We start from the raw sequence: 20,348 nt of genomic DNA on the forward strand, positions 1-20,348 counted from the left end.
TTTTTTTGTTGACGAATGAACACGTTTAGCTTTAAGACATAGCTAGCTGCAGTTTCCTACCCCGACGTAAGTAATAAAATTTAATATTCGCTTATATCGACAACTTTCCTAGTTGTAAACTGTCGTCAAAGTTTTACTGTACCCAAGCAGATTTATCCGTGGTCGAATAAAAGTGATGTTTTTAATCAGAGTGTTTTAATCACTTTATCCAGCGTTTCTCAACCGCAGCCCCCCCCCCCCCCAAGATCAGTCAAACTGAGCCGCGAGTGGTTCAGTGTTCCATTTTGGCGCATTTATTTTTCATATGTATGGCCGGTCTTTTCACTTACGGAAATGAAGTCAACCGGGAACCTTATTAATTCATCCTAATACAGGACGAAACTTCTATCAATGTACGTATTCGGAGTAAATTTTTAATTCATTAAAAAGATTCTCTTTACCAACCCTCAACTACACTTCCAGGACCCAAGTCCTACCAAGATCACTAGTTTCTCACAGGCTAGATTGGCGGAACTATGGTCATACTAAATAATATAATGCAAAATAACCAAAAGAATTGCCATGAAACGAATTTATTTCGTACAAAAAAAAAAAATTGTTACACACAAAAACAGCTTCATAAGAAACTTACATCGACATCAACGAACTCTAAAGTCAGGCTTGTTCTTCCTTGGGGAGATCCTTGTCTTTCTTCTCATCCTTGGAAATCTTGGCCAACCAGTGTTTTTCGACATCTGTTCCGGCCATCTTCTGCTTGGTCTTGGCATTCAACCTCTCGATCTGCTCGGCGGTCAAGCGACTCTGGCCGTCACCGACTATTCCTTTCCTGAAGAAAGGCTCCGCTTCCTTCACGACTTCCTTGTCGACGGGGATGTCGAACGACAGGCTCTTCTTCATGTGATCGAAATCAGTGACCTTGATTATCTTGAGTAGCAGGTCCTCGTCAGCCTTTAGAGCGTTGGAGTACTCTTCTCCCAAGAACTCGGCGATGCGGAGGATTTCGGAGCGAGTGTGGAACTTTAGGTCCTCGTAAGTCACGAACAGGAAGTTCTTTTCGTCCTTGTGTTCGTAGGCGGCGAGCACGTGATCGTAGTAGTCACCGTACCACATCGTTCCCTTCATGAAGGCTTCGTAGAAGAGCTCTAACGGGTAATCCTCCATCACGTAGTATTTATTGAAGTGGTAGAAAGACACCAGTAGGTCCTCTGGTCTGCGGTGCAGGTAGATGTACTTTGCATTAGGATTGGGCGGGATGGCCGCAAAGGAGATGTGGCGCTTGTAGAAACGCGGATGCTCGAGGGCTTCTACGGGGACAGACCCAGTGATTTCGATGCAAGGAGCATGCTTCTGGTAAGTGGCTTCCACACTGTGGTATTCCTCCCCCTTGTGCAGGATCTCCCAGATGACGTACAGCAGCCAAGTCGAACCAGTCTTGGGATAAGCCACCAGGACAGTGTCCCCATCTCTGGTCGAATAGTTGAGGGTTTGCTCGATATTTTCTGGTTTGATGACGTCAGCGATAGGCACTATCTGGCCGTGGACAACCTGCATCCTGAGCGCATTCATGGTTTCCTCGTCGGTAGCCATTTCTCCCTTCAACCAGAAAAAGTCCTCCCTGAAAACAAATAAAAATTAGCATTTAAGAATACACACCAACATAATGGAATTCTAATGAAGACTAAACATAGCCGCCGCCATCACCCGTGTTGGGGGGGTCATTTAGTAAAGCTAGGACCACTCGTGTTAAGCCTGCTTAAAGTCAGACTTGGTCGTTTCACTGAGACAACGCAATGTTACATCCTCTTCCGCCGCGCCCCCCCCCCCCCATCCATCCATATTCAAGGAATATTCACCTCGATAAAACTAGTGTTGGAGGTCTTCGCCCATTGGGTGGAGATACCCATTAGGAGAAAAGGTTGCCCCTTTGACTTGGGACTGAATGTTCTGGTCGACCGACCTTAGATTAAGGCCGAATGGGGAAGCGGCCACGCTGGACAGAAGAAGTGCGGGCTTGGCGCAAGTAGGCGGTTTAATCTGTCAGCTATTCCCCCCCCCCCCCCATTTTTTGGGAAATAACTCTTACGGGGAAGCTGAAACGAAAAGTTTGGGAAATCGATCTTGGTGCCTATCTCCCCTCTAGAACATCACGAGTGTTACATTTAGCGAATGAGCCTACCTGGAGTTTCATGGAGCTATCTTTGAGTGCAAATGAAGTCATTATCGCTGGTACCATCCTTCCTCCTCAAATAACGTCTTAGTTTTTTGGAGCGGAAAGGCTTTGTTCAAAAGATGAAGGAACAATCTGCTGCCCTGCCCATATCAGAGTCCTCTAACTAGGGGGGGGGGGGGGAGGAATCAGGCGGGTCTGGTGCCCCGGCTTTTTCCGACTAGGCAACGGACGTCAATATGCCGGTTTGCCCGGGCGACAAATTTTATATTATTCATTCGGTTAAACGTATTTGTTCACATCAAATGGTTCATGTGAAGAAATCTAGGGGGGGGGGGGGGGTCAAAGTGCTCGATTGAGAATAAAAGTCCTCGTATCGGTACTAAAAGTTTTCGAGAAGTCACGATAAATCTCACCAATACTAGACAGATTTTTATTAAGGGCCAGAAGTCTAATTTGGGTATCTCGCCCAAGCTTAAACTCATTTTTATAATACATACGTTACAGTAAATGATTAACTTTGAGGTGATTATGCATAAATTTCATCATAAATGCAAAATATTCACATCGCTTTAAACTATAAAGTAATACCCGTATACGATGTCAGGCTTAATATCCTAAACGGTCGTTTGGACGCACGATGGCGAGACTTGACCTCCTACCCGACAAGAACCTTCCTTTAAATTTTCGATCAACACTGATCTCCTTACCAATATGGAACAAATATATATTTCTAGAATTGTGTCATTAATGACACAAACTGCACATTTTGATTTAGTATGTAATTTAGCCTATATGATCAGTATGAATAAATAACCACACTTAGAAATGGCCAACAAAAAAAACACATTAAAAAGATTTCAATGCTACTAGTATTAACTTGACCAATGAAATAATTATGATTAGCGATGGCGTAAAGAAAGCCAACTGAAAAAATGTGAAACATAAAAAATTGACACAAAATAATAATCGCCCATTTAATGGGAAACTTACCTGAAACTGCTATAGATAGACTCACTAGGATAAACCTTTGCACTAAAGGATGAGCGAAGGCGGTAGCTGTGCAGCACGGTTTTGCTTCACCGGCTATTTATTTGAAAAAGTGCACCTACGCTGCGTGACGTCATTGGATAATCCGTGGACATTTAAATATTACGTCGATTGAAATCAATTGTTTGATTTCATTTTCTGACAATTATCAGAAATTATTTTAATTGGATTTCTGTATATATTTCTATAATATTACACATTAGAAACTCTGAGAAAAATTGATTTGAATTAGAATTCATGAATGAAGTCAAATACTGATTTTTTTTTTTCTCAAGAAATCGACGATTGTTACTGAAGCAGCTCGATCCGGCGATTTGCATTCACATTGATCGATTGATTACATTCATATTGGTCGATCAATTCATTACTCGTGTAATTGCAAATCAAGGGTGTTGTTTAAGATTTAGGAGGGTGCCTTAGGATGTAGGAGGGTGCCTTAGGATGAGATAGGCTGACCATATTTCCTCGAGAGAAATAAGGGAAATTGGGATTCCAAATACGGGACATCGTTAGTTATCGCCGAAAATGACGCCATAACCGAACAAAGTCGCCAAATATTGTTGAAATAACGGAAAAATCACAATGGCGGGAAATGCAGTATTACTGCTAATTGCAGTGGATTAAAATGAATTCCACGAAAAAAAACCGTTCACTAAGACAAATGTGGGAGGTTAATATTCTCATTTAATAGTTGTACTTACCATAATATAATTTATAAGTTGAAAAATAATTTCAATCTTTGACTTCAATAAAGAATAAAAATTGAAGTAGGTTTCGTGCAAAATACGGGAAAAACCGGGACACTTTTGCCAAAAAATCGGGACAGCCAAAAAAAACAGAAAATACGGGACGTATGGTCACACTAGGATGGGGACCCCCCAGATCAGACTTTTCACGGGCTCCTTTATAGTGAATTTATGGCGTGAAAAAATAAAAGAATGAGAATCGCCCCAGACCCCAGGGCTGGAGCCCTGTCAGCCTCCCCCTTGTGGGGGACATGACTGTACGACCAAGGAAAAATCGTGCCCTGTGCGACCAAATCCTTTTCTATTGTTCGCTTCCACAACAAGAGGCCATCTCTCATGTGGTGGCATTATAATTTGCAGGGGCGTAGTCAGAACAGGGGCTTCCCCCCCCCCCTAGTTGCGGCCCTGATTTTGTCCATCCCGAGAGCTTTTAGAAGATTTCTTCGAGACAGAGAGATGAAATGCATTGATTTAGAACTGCATAAATGCAAGGATTATTTTATTTTTCGAGATACAGAGTTTTTGAGAAAGGGAGGTTTGACTGTAGTTCTTTCATTAATTTTTTCCAGTTCAACATTACACTTACGTTATTATTAACATTTATTTTATTATTATAATTATTTTTAATTTACATTTAATTGTGTCTATATTTTTTGTACATTTTTTCGTGATGTATGAATCTTAGGATGACGTTCCCGCCCCCTCCCGAAGAATACGTATATGAAATCGGAGCTAATTGACCCCCGAAACTATCAAGATGCCTCTGGTCCCACAATTATTTTCTCAACCAGCATCGCGTCTGGTAACGGCGGCCCAGACAAGGAGAGGCTGCGATGTCATTTCGTGCCCACACTTCCCGTTTATAGAAGATTATCGGAAAGAAAATTATTGTGTAGGGAAAACCTTGTTCCTTCAATCGTCAAAATAACAAAGTGTAGGGGGGGGGGGGGGGTAATCATTTGAGTTAGAGATAAAGTGGCGATAAGTTGATCGCAAGGCCAAAATAATACAAATAAATAAAATAGATTATTCGATCGAATGTCTTATCTGAACACACAACATAAACTACATTCACAAGGAAGAAAGCTTGTAGAGACGTCACGGCGTATTTCCTTCATTTCCAGGCGTATACGTGAGTATTAAGGTTTTTTTCTCTTCAATTTACAGGTAATAATTGTCATGCAAAAATATCAAAATATTCGTATCGCGGTACTTCTGGACATGGGTGCCAGAACCTAGGGGCTGAGGGTATTTGAGTTTCCCCCCTCCCCAATAATTTTGGTAAGGAGGCTGACCCACATAATAATTTAAGAAAAAAACAATGCAATGTATCATCCTCCTCTCCTGTGTACGCGCCCAAGTCCCGTATATACGGGATGTGACCAGCAACTTCATGCCCTCCCAATGTTTTCTTCATATCGGCACCACCTACAACGGTTCGGCACGAGTCAGCGAGCCAGTAAGTGAGCGAGGAACGACTGAGTGAGTGATACAGTAGTTAATGCGTGAGTGAGTGATACAGTAGTTAATGCGTGAGTGAGTGATAGAGTGGTTATATAGTGTTGGCGACTGAGCGACCTAGAGATAGAGTAAGTGAGTGTTATGGTGAGCGACCCAGTGGTATACTCAAGGATCTAGAGAATGAGCGAGTTACAAAAAGAGTGACCTGGTGATTGAGTGTGTGGCAGAGTGAGCGACCTAGTCCGTAAGTAAACGACCTGGTGATTGAGTGCGTGTGACAGAGTGAACGACTTAGTCAGAGAGTAACAGAGCGAGTGACATAGTTAGTGAGTGAGCGACCAGGAGATTGAGTGTGTAATAGAGTGAGCTGATGATAAAGTGAGTGACCTAGTGAGTGAATGAAAAAGTGAGTGACCTAGAGATCAAGTGAGTGATCGGCCTACTGAGAGACTGATCGAGTGGCATAGTGAGTGATATAATAAGCGACATAGCGACTGACTGGGATACCTGGTCAGTGAGTGAACGAGAGCGAGCAAGCTGTAGTGACAGGCCGGTTTCTCTCATTCATCCACTCACTCGTTCACTCATTTGCCCACTCACTTGCTCACTCATGGCGGACTGATGTTGTTGAATTTCCGGACACGTTTTCAATAGGGCACACCCGTGGACCTCCCATGATTGAACACCGAAGGACCTCCATGTCATATTCCCCCGCCTCATTTTTGTTTTATTCTATTATCTTAGAAACACATTCCGCAGTAACCTCTCGAGGCCTGGGATGAGCTGACCACCTTCTTGGAAAAATGATGTCATCATAGAGATGGGAGAACTATTCAAACGTGGATTCGCTCAGAGACGCCGAACGAAAACAGAAAAGTGCAGCGATTCAGAAAAGTGGCAGAGAGAGAAAGAATAGGAATTTTTTAAGAAAGTATAAAAAGGGAGACGCAAATTGATTTTCAAAAAAGGCCAATGGGGACAGAAAGTCAGAGGAGAAGAATGTGGAAATTCAGAAAAAAGCAGTAGCAGGCAGGAACAACACTGGTTTAAGAGTTTTACCAGCTTTGTTGCTGGTTAGAGTTACTCTTTACCCAACTTTGGGCAGGAAGTCAGATATGGAGAGGAGTGAGGAAATTTGTAGGGGAAAGAGAAGAGAGCCAGAAGCAAAAAGTCAGGGGAAAAAACAGAAGAGTGTGGGAGTTTAGAAAAGAAGAATGATGTCGAAATTCAGAGCAGGTGATCAAGGAGGTAAAAACTCAGAAAAGGGCAACAGGGCCAGAGAGTCGGAGAAGAGTGCGGAAATTCAAAGGAGAAAAGGGGCAATAGGAACAGAAAATCAGAGCAGGGAAGAGGCAGAAACTCAGAGAAGAGAGAAATTTTCGGTAAAGAGCAATAGGAATAGTAAGAGAAGAATACGGAATTATTTAGAAAAAAGGATTTCAGGCACTAGGAGTAGAAAAATTCAGATTAGAGAAAGGCGGTAAGAATTCAGAAAAGTGCAATTATACAAGATTCATTGGAAGATGAAGAAAATTCATCACTGCCCCCACGGGGACTCGAATCCCGGTCTCTCGCTTGCCGGATTCTTGGAAGCAGATAGAATACAGTATTTCAACCTTGGAGCGTATATATATATAGTGAAAGGCTCCGTACATGGACGGCGGCAGCAATGAACTAATAGGTCGTGAATGACATAGGCCACCGGATGACCACATGCGTATAGTTAGAGAGGGATAAAGAAGCGTGAAAATTAAAAAAGGGCAATAGGTGCCCCCCCCCTCCCCCAATTCAATAAAGACTAATAGAGGGCAGAAAGGTAAGGTAAATTACTTCAACATACAGCATTGTCACGTTTTCAATGACCAAATCCTAAAAACATGGACATGACACGTGAGATAATACAGTATATCTGTCTCAAGAACACCCGGACTTGAGTGATAGATAATCGAACTCGTCAGTGCTGCTTTCTTTGGAAAGGCATAGATAGAGACAATCGCCCCCCCCCCCCACCTTTACCAACTCAGCTCCGGAACACATTCCTAGTTTTGTTTCTAATTTTTCGTCAATTTATAACGCTACAATATAATGAAGAAAGCCAACTGAAAAAATGTGAAACATAAAAAATTGACACAAAATAATAATCGCCCATTTAATGGGAAACTTACCTGAAACTGCTATAGATAGACTCACTAGGATAAACCTTTGCACTAAAGGATGAGCGAAGGCGGTAGCTGTGCAGCACGGTTTTGCTTCACCGGCTATTTATTTGAAAAAGTGCACCTACGCTGCGTGACGTCATTGGATAATCCGTGGACATTTAAATATTACGTCGATTGAAATCAATTGTTTGATTTCATTTTCTGACAATTATCAGAAATTATTTTAATTGGATTTCTGTATATATTTCTATAATATTACACATTAGAAACTCTGAGAAAAATTGATTTGAATTAGAATTCATGAATGAAGTCAAATACTGATTTTTTTTTTTCTCAAGAAATCGACGATTGTTACTGAAGCAGCTCGATCCGGCGATTTGCATTCACATTGATCGATTGATTACATTCATATTGGTCGATCAATTCATTACTCGTGTAATTGCAAATCAAGGGTGTTGTTTAAGATTTAGGAGGGTGCCTTAGGATGAGATAGGCTGACCATATTTCCTCGAGAGAAATAAGGGAAATTGGGATTCCAAATACGGGACATCGTTAGTTATCGCCGAAAATGACGCCATAACCGAACAAAGTCGCCAAATATTGTTGAAATAACGGAAAAATCACAATGGCGGGAAATGCAGCATTACTGCTAATTGCAGTGGATTAAAATGAATTCCACGAAAAAAAACCGTTCACTAAGACAAATGTGGGAGGTTAATATTCTCATTTAATAGTTGTACTTACCATAATATAATTTATAAGTTGAAAAATAATTTCAATCTTTGACTTCAATAAAGAATAAAAATTGAAGTAGGTTTCGTGCAAAATACGGGAAAAACCGGGACACTTTTGCCAAAAAATCGGGACAGCCAAAAAAAACAGAAAATACGGGACGTATAGTCACACTAGGATGGGGACCCCCCAGATCAGACTTTTCACGGGCTCCTTTATAGTGAATTTATGGCGTGAAAAAATAAAAGAATAATTTTGACCCCCCTACAAATTTTAAAACCCCCCTACAAAATTGATTCCATCATCCAAGTTTTACTCCTGCAAAAGTTATGATATTAGTTCGCTCTCGGGTGATGATCGGAATTAGGGCATTTTCCCGATCAACTAGTGACCATATGTCATCTCAAACAGGGCCGCAACTAGATGCTTGGTCACCCTGGGCAAGCGCGCGTTTTGACGCCTCATTGTAATTGAAGGAGAGGTTTCAGAATGAAATTTGCACCCCCCTCGGGTACAGCGTCCGGGGCGCGAGACCCGCCTGCTCCTCCTAGTTGCGGCCCTGATCTCAAAATCTGCTTAGTGATCATGTTGCACGTAAAGCCACCAATACCATAAATATTCTTCTCTGCGCTAACTGTATGGATGCTTTTGGGAAGCAGTATTTAAATCTACTTCTTTTTCTTTATAGAGAGAGAGAGAGAAAAAAAAAATCATTGTATAAAACGTGATGGCATCCGGCAAGACACGCATCGGAAGCCTGATCTGTAAGTACTTCCGAGGATTCCCCCTGCCTCTCCATGCATCTTTCACACCCGAGAAAGCTGAACAAGCTGTCAACTACCAACCGAGAGATGGAGACACGATCCTTTTCGCGTACCCAAAGACAGGATCGACGTGGATATTGTACGTGGTCTGGAACATCCTGCACGAGTGCGAAGGTTCGCTGGGCGATCTAAGCGACATATTGATTGTCGAAATGCACGGTAAGGACGTCATCGACGCCATCCCGGATCCGAGGTTCTACAAGTGCCATTTATCTGCCGACATGATCAAAATCAATCCCAGGGCGAAGTACATATACGTGCACAGAAATCCGGCTGACGTTTTCATGTCCTGCTACCATTTCTTCGACAAGCTCGAGAAAGTCGACTACGATCTCGACTCTTTCTTCGAGGCTTTCATGGTCGGAGATCTACCTTACGGTGACGTTTTCGACCACGTGCTCGCCGCCAACGCCCACAGGGACGACGAGAACTTCCTGATGGTATCTTACGAAGAGGTCAAGAGAGATCCCCTGGCCGCCGTGATGCGGTTGGCTGTATTCCTCGGAGATAAATACCGCGAATTGCTGGAGAACAAGCCGTCGCTGGCGGAGAAAATCGTAAAGGTGACAAGTTTCAATCACATGAAAAAAAACGTGCCTTTCTGCGATCCACAAGTAGTCCAAGGTCCCCAACACATGGATTTTTACTACCGTAAAGGTGAAGTCGGCGAGGGTCGTTCGGGTCTGACAGCGGAACAGAAGAAACGTCTAGAAGATAGGATTCGGCTTAAGATGGCCGGAACAGATTTTGTAGACTTATGGCTTAACCAAAACTGAACTATTACAGTGAGGCTGAACCAATACTACTTGACTTGTAAAGAGTTCTCCAATCAATCTTCATTCCGTTCCTTCATGTGGTCTTCTATAAACACTAGTTTCTTAGAATACTCTGATCATAATCTGTTCAAATGAAACATTTTCAATTTTAAATAAAATAATGCCCATGGAATATAAGGTCTTTCTTTTTCAATATATCTTATTAACCCTTTAATTAGCACGAATTGAAATATCCAGAGGAGAAAAAATTTGAGGTGTTATATATTAAGTACATGCTATTATATATGACAAAAAATAGTTATTGTCAATATTACGAAAAAGCATGGGATGTTGCAATTCATTGAATACACTGTATTTGTAGAATTTATATAGATTTGAATGGAATTTTTATTCTTTGCCAACTTACGTTTCTATAATTTTTGAAGAATGCACAGCAATATGTCTTCTAAACACATGGCATTTTCCTCCAAAATGCAAGGGTCAAAAATCGTTTTTGCTTGGCTTGTCAAGAAATTGGGGACACGTGTTCCTTTCAGTCATTCTGCTGGTAATTATACAAACTTTTTTTTATCGCACCCAAAACGTTTAATTTGTTTCACAAGATGAAAGATCCTTTCTTTTTCCGCTATCAGTCCATAGCGTTTGTTCAATTTCTTTTTTTTAGATTTTCATTGAACGTTGGTGCCCTCTATGGTCTTAACAGAAAACAAAAATATACAAAGACAGCTTGAACAATACGAAGCTTGAATACTAGGTTTTTTTCCATGTCTTAAGTGGCCACATAATTTCCTAATGTGATAAAGATATTATGTACATAGGTTAATACATATTAAGTTGTTGAGTGAATTCACATTATTCGATTAAACAGGGGAAATTTTTTTTGAGATGATTACATTAAGTGGAAACTTTTCCCTAAGGGAGAAATTTGAATTTCAAGGGATTTTATCCATAGCAGCGGGGTATCCGTAAATCGATTAAGCGGGGCCGACTGCATTTTAACTATATTGCTATAGTATTCCCAGGATCAGGCACACCTTCACAACAACAACATGAAAAATTCAGACACTTGATATTCTCACTTATGAAAAACAGATGGCAGTACCGAATGAAACAATCGTAACTCTTACAACATAAGCACGTTAGAGCCACGCATATACTCAGAATACACGTTCCTACATTTAACCAATTAGTTCTAAATTCCCCATAGGAATGTTTGCGATGCACATGTGAGGTTAACTAGTAGTATATTTCTGTAGTTTGAGACCAAAATTTGACAAAGAGTGAACACACGCATGACCCCAATATCAACTTTATTTCATAATTCTGAAACATGCATGTTTGGATTTTTGAATGTGATTCACATTTTCAAATATTTTCTTCCTGGTTTGGGTGGAGGGCAAATGAGACTGGGGACTGGTTCTATAACGTCTGAAAATCCCATCAAAAAACGAGGCCGTTTTAATTCCAATGCAGAGAGGGAGCTCCTCGTGATGATAATGAGATGACCCTTTCCAGTAACTTCGTACCTAAATTTGAACGACACCAACTTTACGCCACATGACTTCGCGAATGGAAACACTTGAATTATAATTCTTCTTCTTTTCTTTCCTCATAGAAAAGGCTAGCAGAAAAGAAAATACAGAATGGCATCGAGCAAGACAGACGTCGGAAACCTAATCGTCCAGCACGTCCGAGGATTTCCGTTCCCTCGTCACCCATTGTTTAAGCCTGAGCTTATCGAGCAAGCGATAGATTACGAGCCAAAAGACGGAGACACGATCCTTTTCTCATACCCCAAGACCGGATCGACGTGGATATTGTACATGGTCTGGAACATCCTGCACGAGTGCGAAGGTTCGCTGAGCGACCTAAGCGACATATTGATAGTCGAAATGTACGGTAAGGACGTCATCGACGCCATACCGGAGCCGAGGTTCTATAAGTGTCACCTACCAGCTGACAGGATGAGAATCAATCCCAAGACGAAGTACATATACGTGCACAGGAATCCGGCTGACGTCGTGATCTCTTGCCACCATTTCTTCAAAAAGACAGAGCAAGTCGATTACGACTTCGACTCTTTCTTCGAAGCCTTCATGGTTGGAGATATCCCCTACGGCGACGTTTTCGACCACGTGCTCGCCGCCAACGCTCACGGGGACGAGGAGAATTTCCTGATGGTATCGTATGAAGAAGCTAAGAAAGATCCTCTGGCTACAGTGATGCAATTGGCCACGTTCCTCGGGGAAAACTACCGTGAGTCACTGGCGAAAAATCCTTCTTTGGCGGAGAGAGTTGTGGCTGTGACGAAATTCGACCACATGAAAGAAAACGTGCCTTTCACCGCTGAAGGAACGGGCCAGATGGATTTTTACTACCGCAAAGGTGAAGTTGGTGAAGGGCGTTCGCGTCTGACAGCAGAACAGTACAAACGTCTGGAAGAAAGGATTCGGCTCAAGATGGCCGGAACAGATTTCGTGGACTTGTGGCTAACTCAGAAATGAGAATCATGTTACGTGAGTGCAATTTTTTTTTTGTTTTTGAATTATTGATGGAAGAGAATATAGATCTTGACCTCCTTTGAATTTGATAAAAAGAAATTGAAATACTGTACATGATCTTGTTTTAACTATAGTTTTTTTGTTATCAAAATAAACTGATGCCTCAATGATTTCTATTGAATTTTTTATTGCCTTAACACTTTTTTATGCTGGCGAGTTTCAGTTGTAATGGTAGAATTCCTTCCAGGCGCAAAAATGGCACATAATTGTAACCCTGTGTCGTGCTTGCTTTTTTCCCCCTCTTATCAGCAGGTAGTTTTAACTCAGGAGGGAAATATTCTAACTCTGCGGGGTTCCCAAACTATGCTCCACGAAGAGATCGGAAAACAGGTGTCATTTTTTCCCAAGTGTTTCAAAAATTTATGTTTATACTAGGTAAAACGATGAGAGCTATCTTCTTTTTGAATCAATGAAAACCCAGTTCGACGCGAGAAGCCCAGTTCTGTATTCATACAACTCCAATTCAAAAAATTTAATACATATATTGAATAACGCAAAAAGTCGTCGTTTTCTTCTCTCCAACAAAGAATCACCGGAAAAATTAACAATGGAATTGATATGAGTCGTTCAGAATAAATCGAATTGATCTGTGACGTTTGTTACGTGTTCAAAATTGCACAATATAATAACATTTTTAAAAAAATATATTTAAGATATTCAACAAATTAAAATAATCAGAAAAGATGGCTCAAAATATTGCAATAAAGTAGGAATTTCTGATTGGATATGGGTTACTGTTAACATTTGTATAAATGACGCTATCGCGAAGCCGTTAGATATATAAAGGCAGGCTTGCAAACCGGTTTTATTCAGTTGTGTGTTCAAAATGGGTCGAAAGAAAGATTTAACAGAAGGTCTAAAATCTCTGGCAGTGATTCTCCGCAAAGAAGGATTTACTCAGAAAGCAAAGTGTGATCTCAAGTAAGTGTGAGTATAACTTTTAAGAAATCATTCAAATGATAGCAATTTTCAGAGAGAAAACGCGCAAATAGTGGTTGTAAGCCAATTACTATTACGAGGCAGGACAGACTCTTAAAAAACATCGTCGACTCAGTCATTATGGATATACTTGTATATACAAGCTTTCGAAAGAATGAACTTACTGAAAGCTCTAATGCTGGATGATATGGATCCTCGGGAACAAGAGCACCAGGAGAATTATAAAGACTACATCGAAGGCAATTATCATTGACCAGAGCTAAATCGAGGATTTTATCATAGAAATTCACAAGTTTGTTAATTTGAGAAAACTCGTGGCTTTGGACAAAGTTTACAAATTCAACTGCTCTAACTGTTGCATTGCTAGTGGGATCACTAAATATCCAGGCAACTGAAGGTAAATTAAAATCACCCATGATCAAAAAATTAGATTTAGAGTGAGATAAAGCATCAACAGAATTATAAAACTCATTATATAACGTATATCGAGATGAAGGGGGGGGGGGAGAATATATAGCACATATGTGCACACAGAAGAACGGTGACAGTTTAACAATGACCCAAATATCTTCATTTGAAGTTTCAATATTCGAACATCTATTGGAAATTCATTTAACAGTAATTAGAACACCACCACCTCTCGTAGATGTAGAAGATTGGCGGTTATGTCTACAGACTGCATATATCTTATTATCAAATAATTATTAACTTGAAATGCTATCGATTAGCCAGGATTCATATTATGTCAGAATCAAAAGAAATAACCGAGATTAAAAAAAATCATGTGTCTTAGCTCTGAGTCCATGCACATTCTGGTAGTGAACAGATATGAATTGGCGCTTAAGCTTGTGGGGGTCCTGAGGTGATCCGCATATATCATAACACTCAGACTTATTGCGTCATGCATTTACTTGAGTGGGTCTGAACCCGATTCCGCTCTTAGGCGAAAAAAAAAACCGATCTAACTGCAACACCAGAAGGCCAGAATGAAGCAGTTATTCATCAAGATATCATATTTATATATATTACTCGTAATTTTAAATGAAGAGTTATAAGCAGAGGGTGCACTTAGACGCTCGCACTCATAAATATATCTTTCCCCCCCCCCCGATTTCGAGAAAGAAATAATTGATTCATCAGTGGTATCATTTCTGCATCGGCCTAGATATATATATAGGAAAAAATATATGTATCAAAGTTGTCGCTTTTGGTAAGGTGCGCGGCACCGTCCCACCATCATCACTTGAGCAATGTGCGGCACAGTTCCAGAGCAATTGAATGGCACACTCGGTACGTTTTTAGATCACTTAAGGGACCCGCGGAACATTGCCAGGTGACTCAATTTACCTTTTACGCTTTTCCATATCACTTAAGTCACTTTCGGCGCAGTTTCAGACAGAACCGTCTCAAGCATCATGGGCCCAGGTAAAATCAGTTTTTTTTTCAGTCCCCCCCCCCCCACTTCCACTATCTGACTATAAATGCATACCTACCACAATTCACGTGCATAATCTCGAAAATCTTAACTAGACCTCATTATCCTGACTACCCCCGGTCCGTGCCCGGCTCGGCCCATGCGTTGAGACTGCACTGCTTCAAGATCACTTAAGTCACTTTCGGCGCTTTTCCAGATCACTTAAGTGACCCACTGCACATTTACAAATCACTTGAATCACCTGCGATATATTTACAGATCACTTGAGTGACCCGCGAAACAGTTTTACAGCGCCTAAGTGGCCCGCGGCGCAGTTCCAGATCGCTCAAGTGAACCGTGGCACATTTACGGCTCATTTAAGTGACCTGCGGCGCTGTTCCAGATCGATCAATTACGTAGCCCGTGGCACGTTTTCAAGCCAGTGAAGTGGCCAACACTCTCCTAAAGGTTAAGTACATGGTTAAGTTTTGGATTACATGATGCTTTAGAATGCAAAATAATTTTGTGTGTGTGTGTGGGTCCTCCTCCCCCCAACCTAAAAGTAGGGAAAAGAGTCGCCACTGATGTAACACCTATTCATTAATTTGATGGGGGGGGGGGGGTTCTGTTGTCTTTTTTTTAATTTGTGTTTGCTTGTTGTATGTTTTCGATTCAAGTTCACATTTTAATGAGCTTTTTTTTTTTTTGTTTCTGTTCCGCCACAAAACAGATCAGTTGAAAACCTAACAGAACAGAGGATGTCGGCGCATAAATATCTAAACATCGACTTGGCTATCGTGCAAGGATTCCCTATTCCGAAGCACCCTATTTTCAAGCCGGAGTACACCGAGCAAGCCATGGAGTACGAGCCCCATGACGGTGACGTGATCCTGTTCGGTTACCCGAAGACGGGATCGACGTGGCTAATATACACCGTTTGGAACATCCTCCACAAATGCCAACGGTCCATGAAAGACCTCAACGCGATACAGGTTCTTGAAACCTCTGGCAAAATAGCCATCGACGCTCTTCCGGAACCGCGCCTGTATAAGTATCACTTGCCCGCTGATCGGATCCGGATCAGCAACAGGGCCAAATACATCTACGTGTATAGGAATCCAGCGGACGTGCTCGTGTCCTATTACCATTTCTCACGGGGTAAAATGGACGTCGAGTGCGAGTTCGACGCGTTTTTCGAAGCCTTCATGGCTGGTGGTGTGCCTTTCGGGGACTATTTCGAACATGTCTTGGCCGCTTACAAACACAAGGACGACGATAATTTCCTCCTGTTGGCTTACGAAGACGCAAAGAAAGATCCTCTTGGTGAAGTTCTGCGCATCGCCAAGTTTCTAGGAGGAGACTATTACAAGCCGTTACTAGAAGATGGTCCGTTGGCGCAGAAGATCGTCCAAATCACGAGTTTCGACCACATGAAAAAAAACCTGACGTTTTCCGGTAACGTCAGCGAGGACGAACCCACCGAGACGATGGATTATTTCTTCCGGAAGGGTGTCGTTGGCGACGGCAAAGCTACTTTGTCGAGTGAACAGATGAAACGTCTCAATGATGCTGTGAGACGCAAAATGTCGGGTACGAAACTCGGGGAACGATGGCTTCAAATGTAATTAGTGAATATTCATTCGAAGTCACCACTATTGTCACGAATGCGAAGCCATGAAATTTATATTTGATTGTACTGTATAAGTGTTACTTCTTTCAAAATGGATGAAGAAAATGCAAAAAAAATGTATTACTTTTTTGATTCAATCACAATTTGTCGGTTCACACGTTAAATATCAAAAACAAACCAAAAGTGCTTTTTAGAATAAAAAAAATATATTTTTTTAAAATTCCAAAAATAATTTATTTTATTCCAAAATTTTTCATCAGAGAAGTACAAGATGTACCGTAAGTTCGTGAATAAGAAGTTTAGGAAATTTAAGAAGTTCATAAAAATTGAGGGAAGTGTACATTTGAGTGGGGTATGCGTAGGGTGACCATATTTCCTCGAGAGAAATACGGGAAATTGGGATTCCAAATACGGGGCATCGCTAATTATCGCCAAAAATGACGCCAAAACCGAACAAAGTCGCCAAATATTGTTGAAATAACGGAAAAATCACAATGGCGGAAAATGCAGCATTACTGATAATTGCAGTGGATTAAAATGAATTCCACGAAAATAAAATTTCACTAAGACAAATGTGGGGGATTAATATTCTCATTTATAGTTGTGATTATCATAATATAGTTTATAAGTTGAAAAATAATTTCAATCTTTGACTTCAATAGAGAATAAAAATTCAAGTAGGCTTCGTGCAAAATACGGGAAAAACCGGGACACTTTTGCCAAAAAGTCGGGACAGCCAAAAAAACAGAAAATACCGGGACTGTCCCGGGAAATACGGGATGTATGGTCACCCTAGGTATGCGAAAAAGTTATTCTCACGAAGGAGGATTTTTTTTTTTTTTTGGTACACGTAAAGGATTTAGTTCAAGTTTTCGTCGATAGGGGACGCTGCATGTCAGCCCGGCAAGAGTAATGAGGTAGAACTCCTTAATACCTTCCTCCTGTATGAAGACGTCTTATAATGAGTAGGCTGACCACATTTCCTCGAGAGAAATACGGGACATTGAGATTCCAAATACGGGAAAATACGGGACATCGCCAATTATCGCCAAAAATGACGCCAAAACCGAGCAAAGTTGCCAAATATTGTTAAAATTACGGTAAAATCACAATGGCGGGAAATGAAACGTTACTGCAAATTGCAGTGGATTAAAATGAATTTCACGAAAAAAACGTTCACCGAGACAAATGTGGGAGATAAATATTCTCATTTATAGTTATAATTATCATAATATAGTTTATTAGTTGAAAAATAATTTCAATCTTTGACTTCAATAAAGAATAAAAATTCAAGTAAGCGTCGTGTAAAATACGGGAAAAACCGGGACACTTTTGCGAAAAAGTCGGGACGACCAAAAATACAGAAAATACCGGGACTGTCCCGGGAAATACGGGACGTATGGTCACCCTAATAATGAGGCTTTTCGAATAGACGTCATAATCATCATCAGCATCACTTTGAGGGGCAAACACTAGATGATCCCCATAGAGATCAATGTTAAAATTGCCGATTTTAGCGTAGAAATGCGGAAATTCAGTGGGGTTTTCCGCCACACCAATAATTTAAAAAATTGAATTGTTATTTTGATTTTCGAAATATTGAGTTCGCTTAGAGATACAAAGCCCAGAAAATGAAATATAAAATAATGAGCCAGACCCACTTTTGAGGTGGATATCCATGCAATAACATTGATTTCAACTTTTTATTTATATCTTCTCAAGCGGGAAAATGAGAATTAATGTCTCAGTATTGTCCTATATTATCCAATTACATCAATCCATATAGTTTAGGATGTTTCGAAATTAATTATGGCCCATATAAATTACATTGAAGAAATTCCTCAGCTTTAATCACGCATTTTTTGAAGCAAAAACAGGCAAATCGATAACTTGAACTTAAAAAAAAATTCGAAATTTTTAGCTCCCATTAAAAAGAAGAAAAAAACGATTCATTTCTGTTTCTTTAATTTAAATTTGTTTCTTTCATGAATCGCACAGGAAGTTGCCATATTGGTTACCTTGTATCCCTCAAAAAAAAGGGAAATATCACGTGATCCAAAAAGGCCTCATTGGACCTGAACCTTTCTTCAATCGTATTTCCCGGAACAGTCCCGATTTTCTTTCTTTTTCTACCCGTCCCGACTTTTTGACAAAAGTGTCCCGGTTTTTCCCGTTTTTCACATTACGCCTACTTTGACTTTAATAAAGAATAAAAATACAAGATTGAAAATATTTTTGAACTAACTTATATTATGATAATTGCAACTACAAATAACAACATCAATCCCCCGCATTTGCCTTGATGAACGTTTTATTTCGTGGAATTCACTGCAATTTTCAGTAATGCTTCGTTTCCCGCCATTGCGTTTTTTTTTGAGTAATTTCAGCAATATTTAGCAACATTGTTCACTTTTGTCGTCGTTCTTGACGATGTCCCGTATTTGGAATCCCAATTTCCAGTATTTCTCTCGAGGAAATATGGTCAGCCTAATTTTGTGTCCAAAACGCTCGTAAAACTCCAGAAGGCGATTCTTGGTTGAAATAAACAACTTCACTAATAGTGCTTTATTCAGATAACGCCAACGTCACAATGTAAATCTTATGTGAGCACCAATAATGAAAAATACAGAAATGAGCTGTTAAACGTACGCGCTGCATTTTTTAGGACTATGAATTGCATATTTCCAGTGATTTGCTTTCATGCAGCACCCTCTATCGACAAAAATTTGAACTTTTTTTCTGCGTCTAAAAAGAATCCCCGTTCGTAAAAATAATTTTTCGTAAACCTCCTTGAAAAAACTAATTTCTTCAATTTTTATGAATCGCTAAATTATTTACGAATTTATAGGACACCCTTTATATGTTCCAATTATGTATGTCTCAAAAAGACTCTCTCTCTCAAAACACGAACAAATAAATAATCGAACACATTTTAAAGCTATTGGAAACCAACGGCGTCATTTCTCTTAAGTAATTATTACCATATACAAGGTGCATAGGTAACAAGGTGTATGGCATTTTATTGGCGAACCCTTGATCCTCGAGGCGGGCTTCCAGTTAGAAAAAGTTTACAAATAACGTACAGTACTCAGATATGTCCTTCATGTTGCAAGGGGTCGAATCATTATCAAAAAAATAAATAACTTTTTATACAGTCCTCGTGTATCCAAAGCCTAATTCGAAAAATTGTTGCCCTGTCTCTCTTGATGCCAACTAAAAAAAAACATTCCACGTTTCCAAGAGCAATATTCACTGAGACATTCGAAAAACGGAGGAAAGTTGGAGAAAAAACATCATTAAATGCGGGTAAAACGATTTATCCACGTTTATATAATGCTGTTTTCTCCGTCTTTAGAATATCTCGGTGAATATTACACTCGGGATTTTTTTTTGTTGGCATCATGTGAGACAGGGCAATAACTTTGTAATTGTGGGTTTTGAGCACAGGGTGACCGTATAGAAAGTTAACGTTTTTATTTTTATAACTATACAAAACTCCTAGTAACATATATGGCATAACTACACGTTATTTGGATACTTTATTCCAATTGGAAGTATGCCTGCAGGATCAACGGTTCGCTAGTAAAATGCTACGCGCCCTGTTACCTATGCACCCCGGTGTAATATCAGTTTTATTTGAACTTATTGTACTTGATAGAAATTATGTCTTAACTCGTTTAGGACGAAAAAGAGTCACACTTCAACCTCCTCGTCCAACATAAAACTACAGTCGAATGCCGTTTTAGCGAACACTTTTCTAATCTCCCCATGTAAGTTTACATAGGGATAATCCAAAAAAACCTAGGATTCTTTTATAACGAAGTGATTTCTCCGGTCTCTTGGAGTTCGTTATCCCGGGTAATGTTATTATTCGGGTTTTGTTATTACC

The 20,348-nt window shown here is 40.3% G+C and overlaps 2 protein-coding genes across 5 annotated transcripts; one reads left to right on the forward strand and one right to left on the reverse strand.

The window, feature by feature from the left end:
• Positions 1-554: 554 nt before the first annotated feature.
• Positions 555-3,220, reverse strand: LOC149069311 (sulfotransferase 1C2-like). The gene is made up of 2 exons (XM_089249430.1): positions 3,161-3,220; positions 555-1,615 (listed from the first exon to the last, which is right to left on the reverse strand). Exon 2 carries the CDS (start codon positions 1,585-1,587, stop codon positions 655-657), a length of 933 nt encoding a protein of 310 aa, XP_089105556.1. The 5' UTR covers positions 1,588-1,615; positions 3,161-3,220; the 3' UTR covers positions 555-654.
• A 1,783-nt stretch (positions 3,221-5,003) lies between these two features.
• On the forward strand, positions 5,004-16,641 carry LOC149069312 (sulfotransferase 1C2-like). Of its 4 annotated transcripts, XM_089249435.1 has the most exons (3): positions 5,004-5,095; positions 11,531-12,431; positions 15,560-15,689. In XM_089249435.1, the coding sequence occupies exon 2, from the start codon at positions 11,559-11,561 to the stop codon at positions 12,417-12,419; it is 861 nt and encodes a 286-aa protein (XP_089105561.1). In that variant the 5' UTR covers positions 5,004-5,095; positions 11,531-11,558; the 3' UTR covers positions 12,420-12,431; positions 15,560-15,689. The 4 variants fall into 4 exon arrangements, with proteins under 4 accessions (XP_089105561.1, XP_089105559.1, XP_089105557.1 ...); XM_089249433.1 differs by lacking the exons at positions 11,531-12,431; positions 15,560-15,689 and adding an exon at positions 9,010-10,258 and having other exon boundaries at positions 5,012-5,095; XM_089249431.1 differs by lacking the exons at positions 11,531-12,431; positions 15,560-15,689 and adding an exon at positions 9,004-10,258 and having other exon boundaries at positions 5,013-5,095.
• The last annotated feature ends 3,707 nt before the right edge of the window (positions 16,642-20,348 follow it).

This window comes from Pholcus phalangioides, unplaced genomic scaffold, assembly GCF_987345545.1.
Source record: "Pholcus phalangioides strain wild (caught in Gottingen) unplaced genomic scaffold, Ppha-v1.0 ptg000022l_1, whole genome shotgun sequence".
NCBI classification, from domain to species: Eukaryota; Metazoa; Arthropoda; class Arachnida; order Araneae; family Pholcidae; genus Pholcus; species Pholcus phalangioides.

Bases quoted from the DNA above. Each gene is read 5' to 3' on its own strand.
- LOC149069311 (XM_089249430.1), bottom strand. From the start codon at position 1,587: ATGGCTACCGACGAGGAAACCATGAATGCGCTCAGGATGCAGGTTGTC.
- LOC149069312 (XM_089249433.1), top strand. From the start codon at position 9,043: ATGGCATCCGGCAAGACACGCATCGGAAGCCTGATCTGTAAGTACTTC.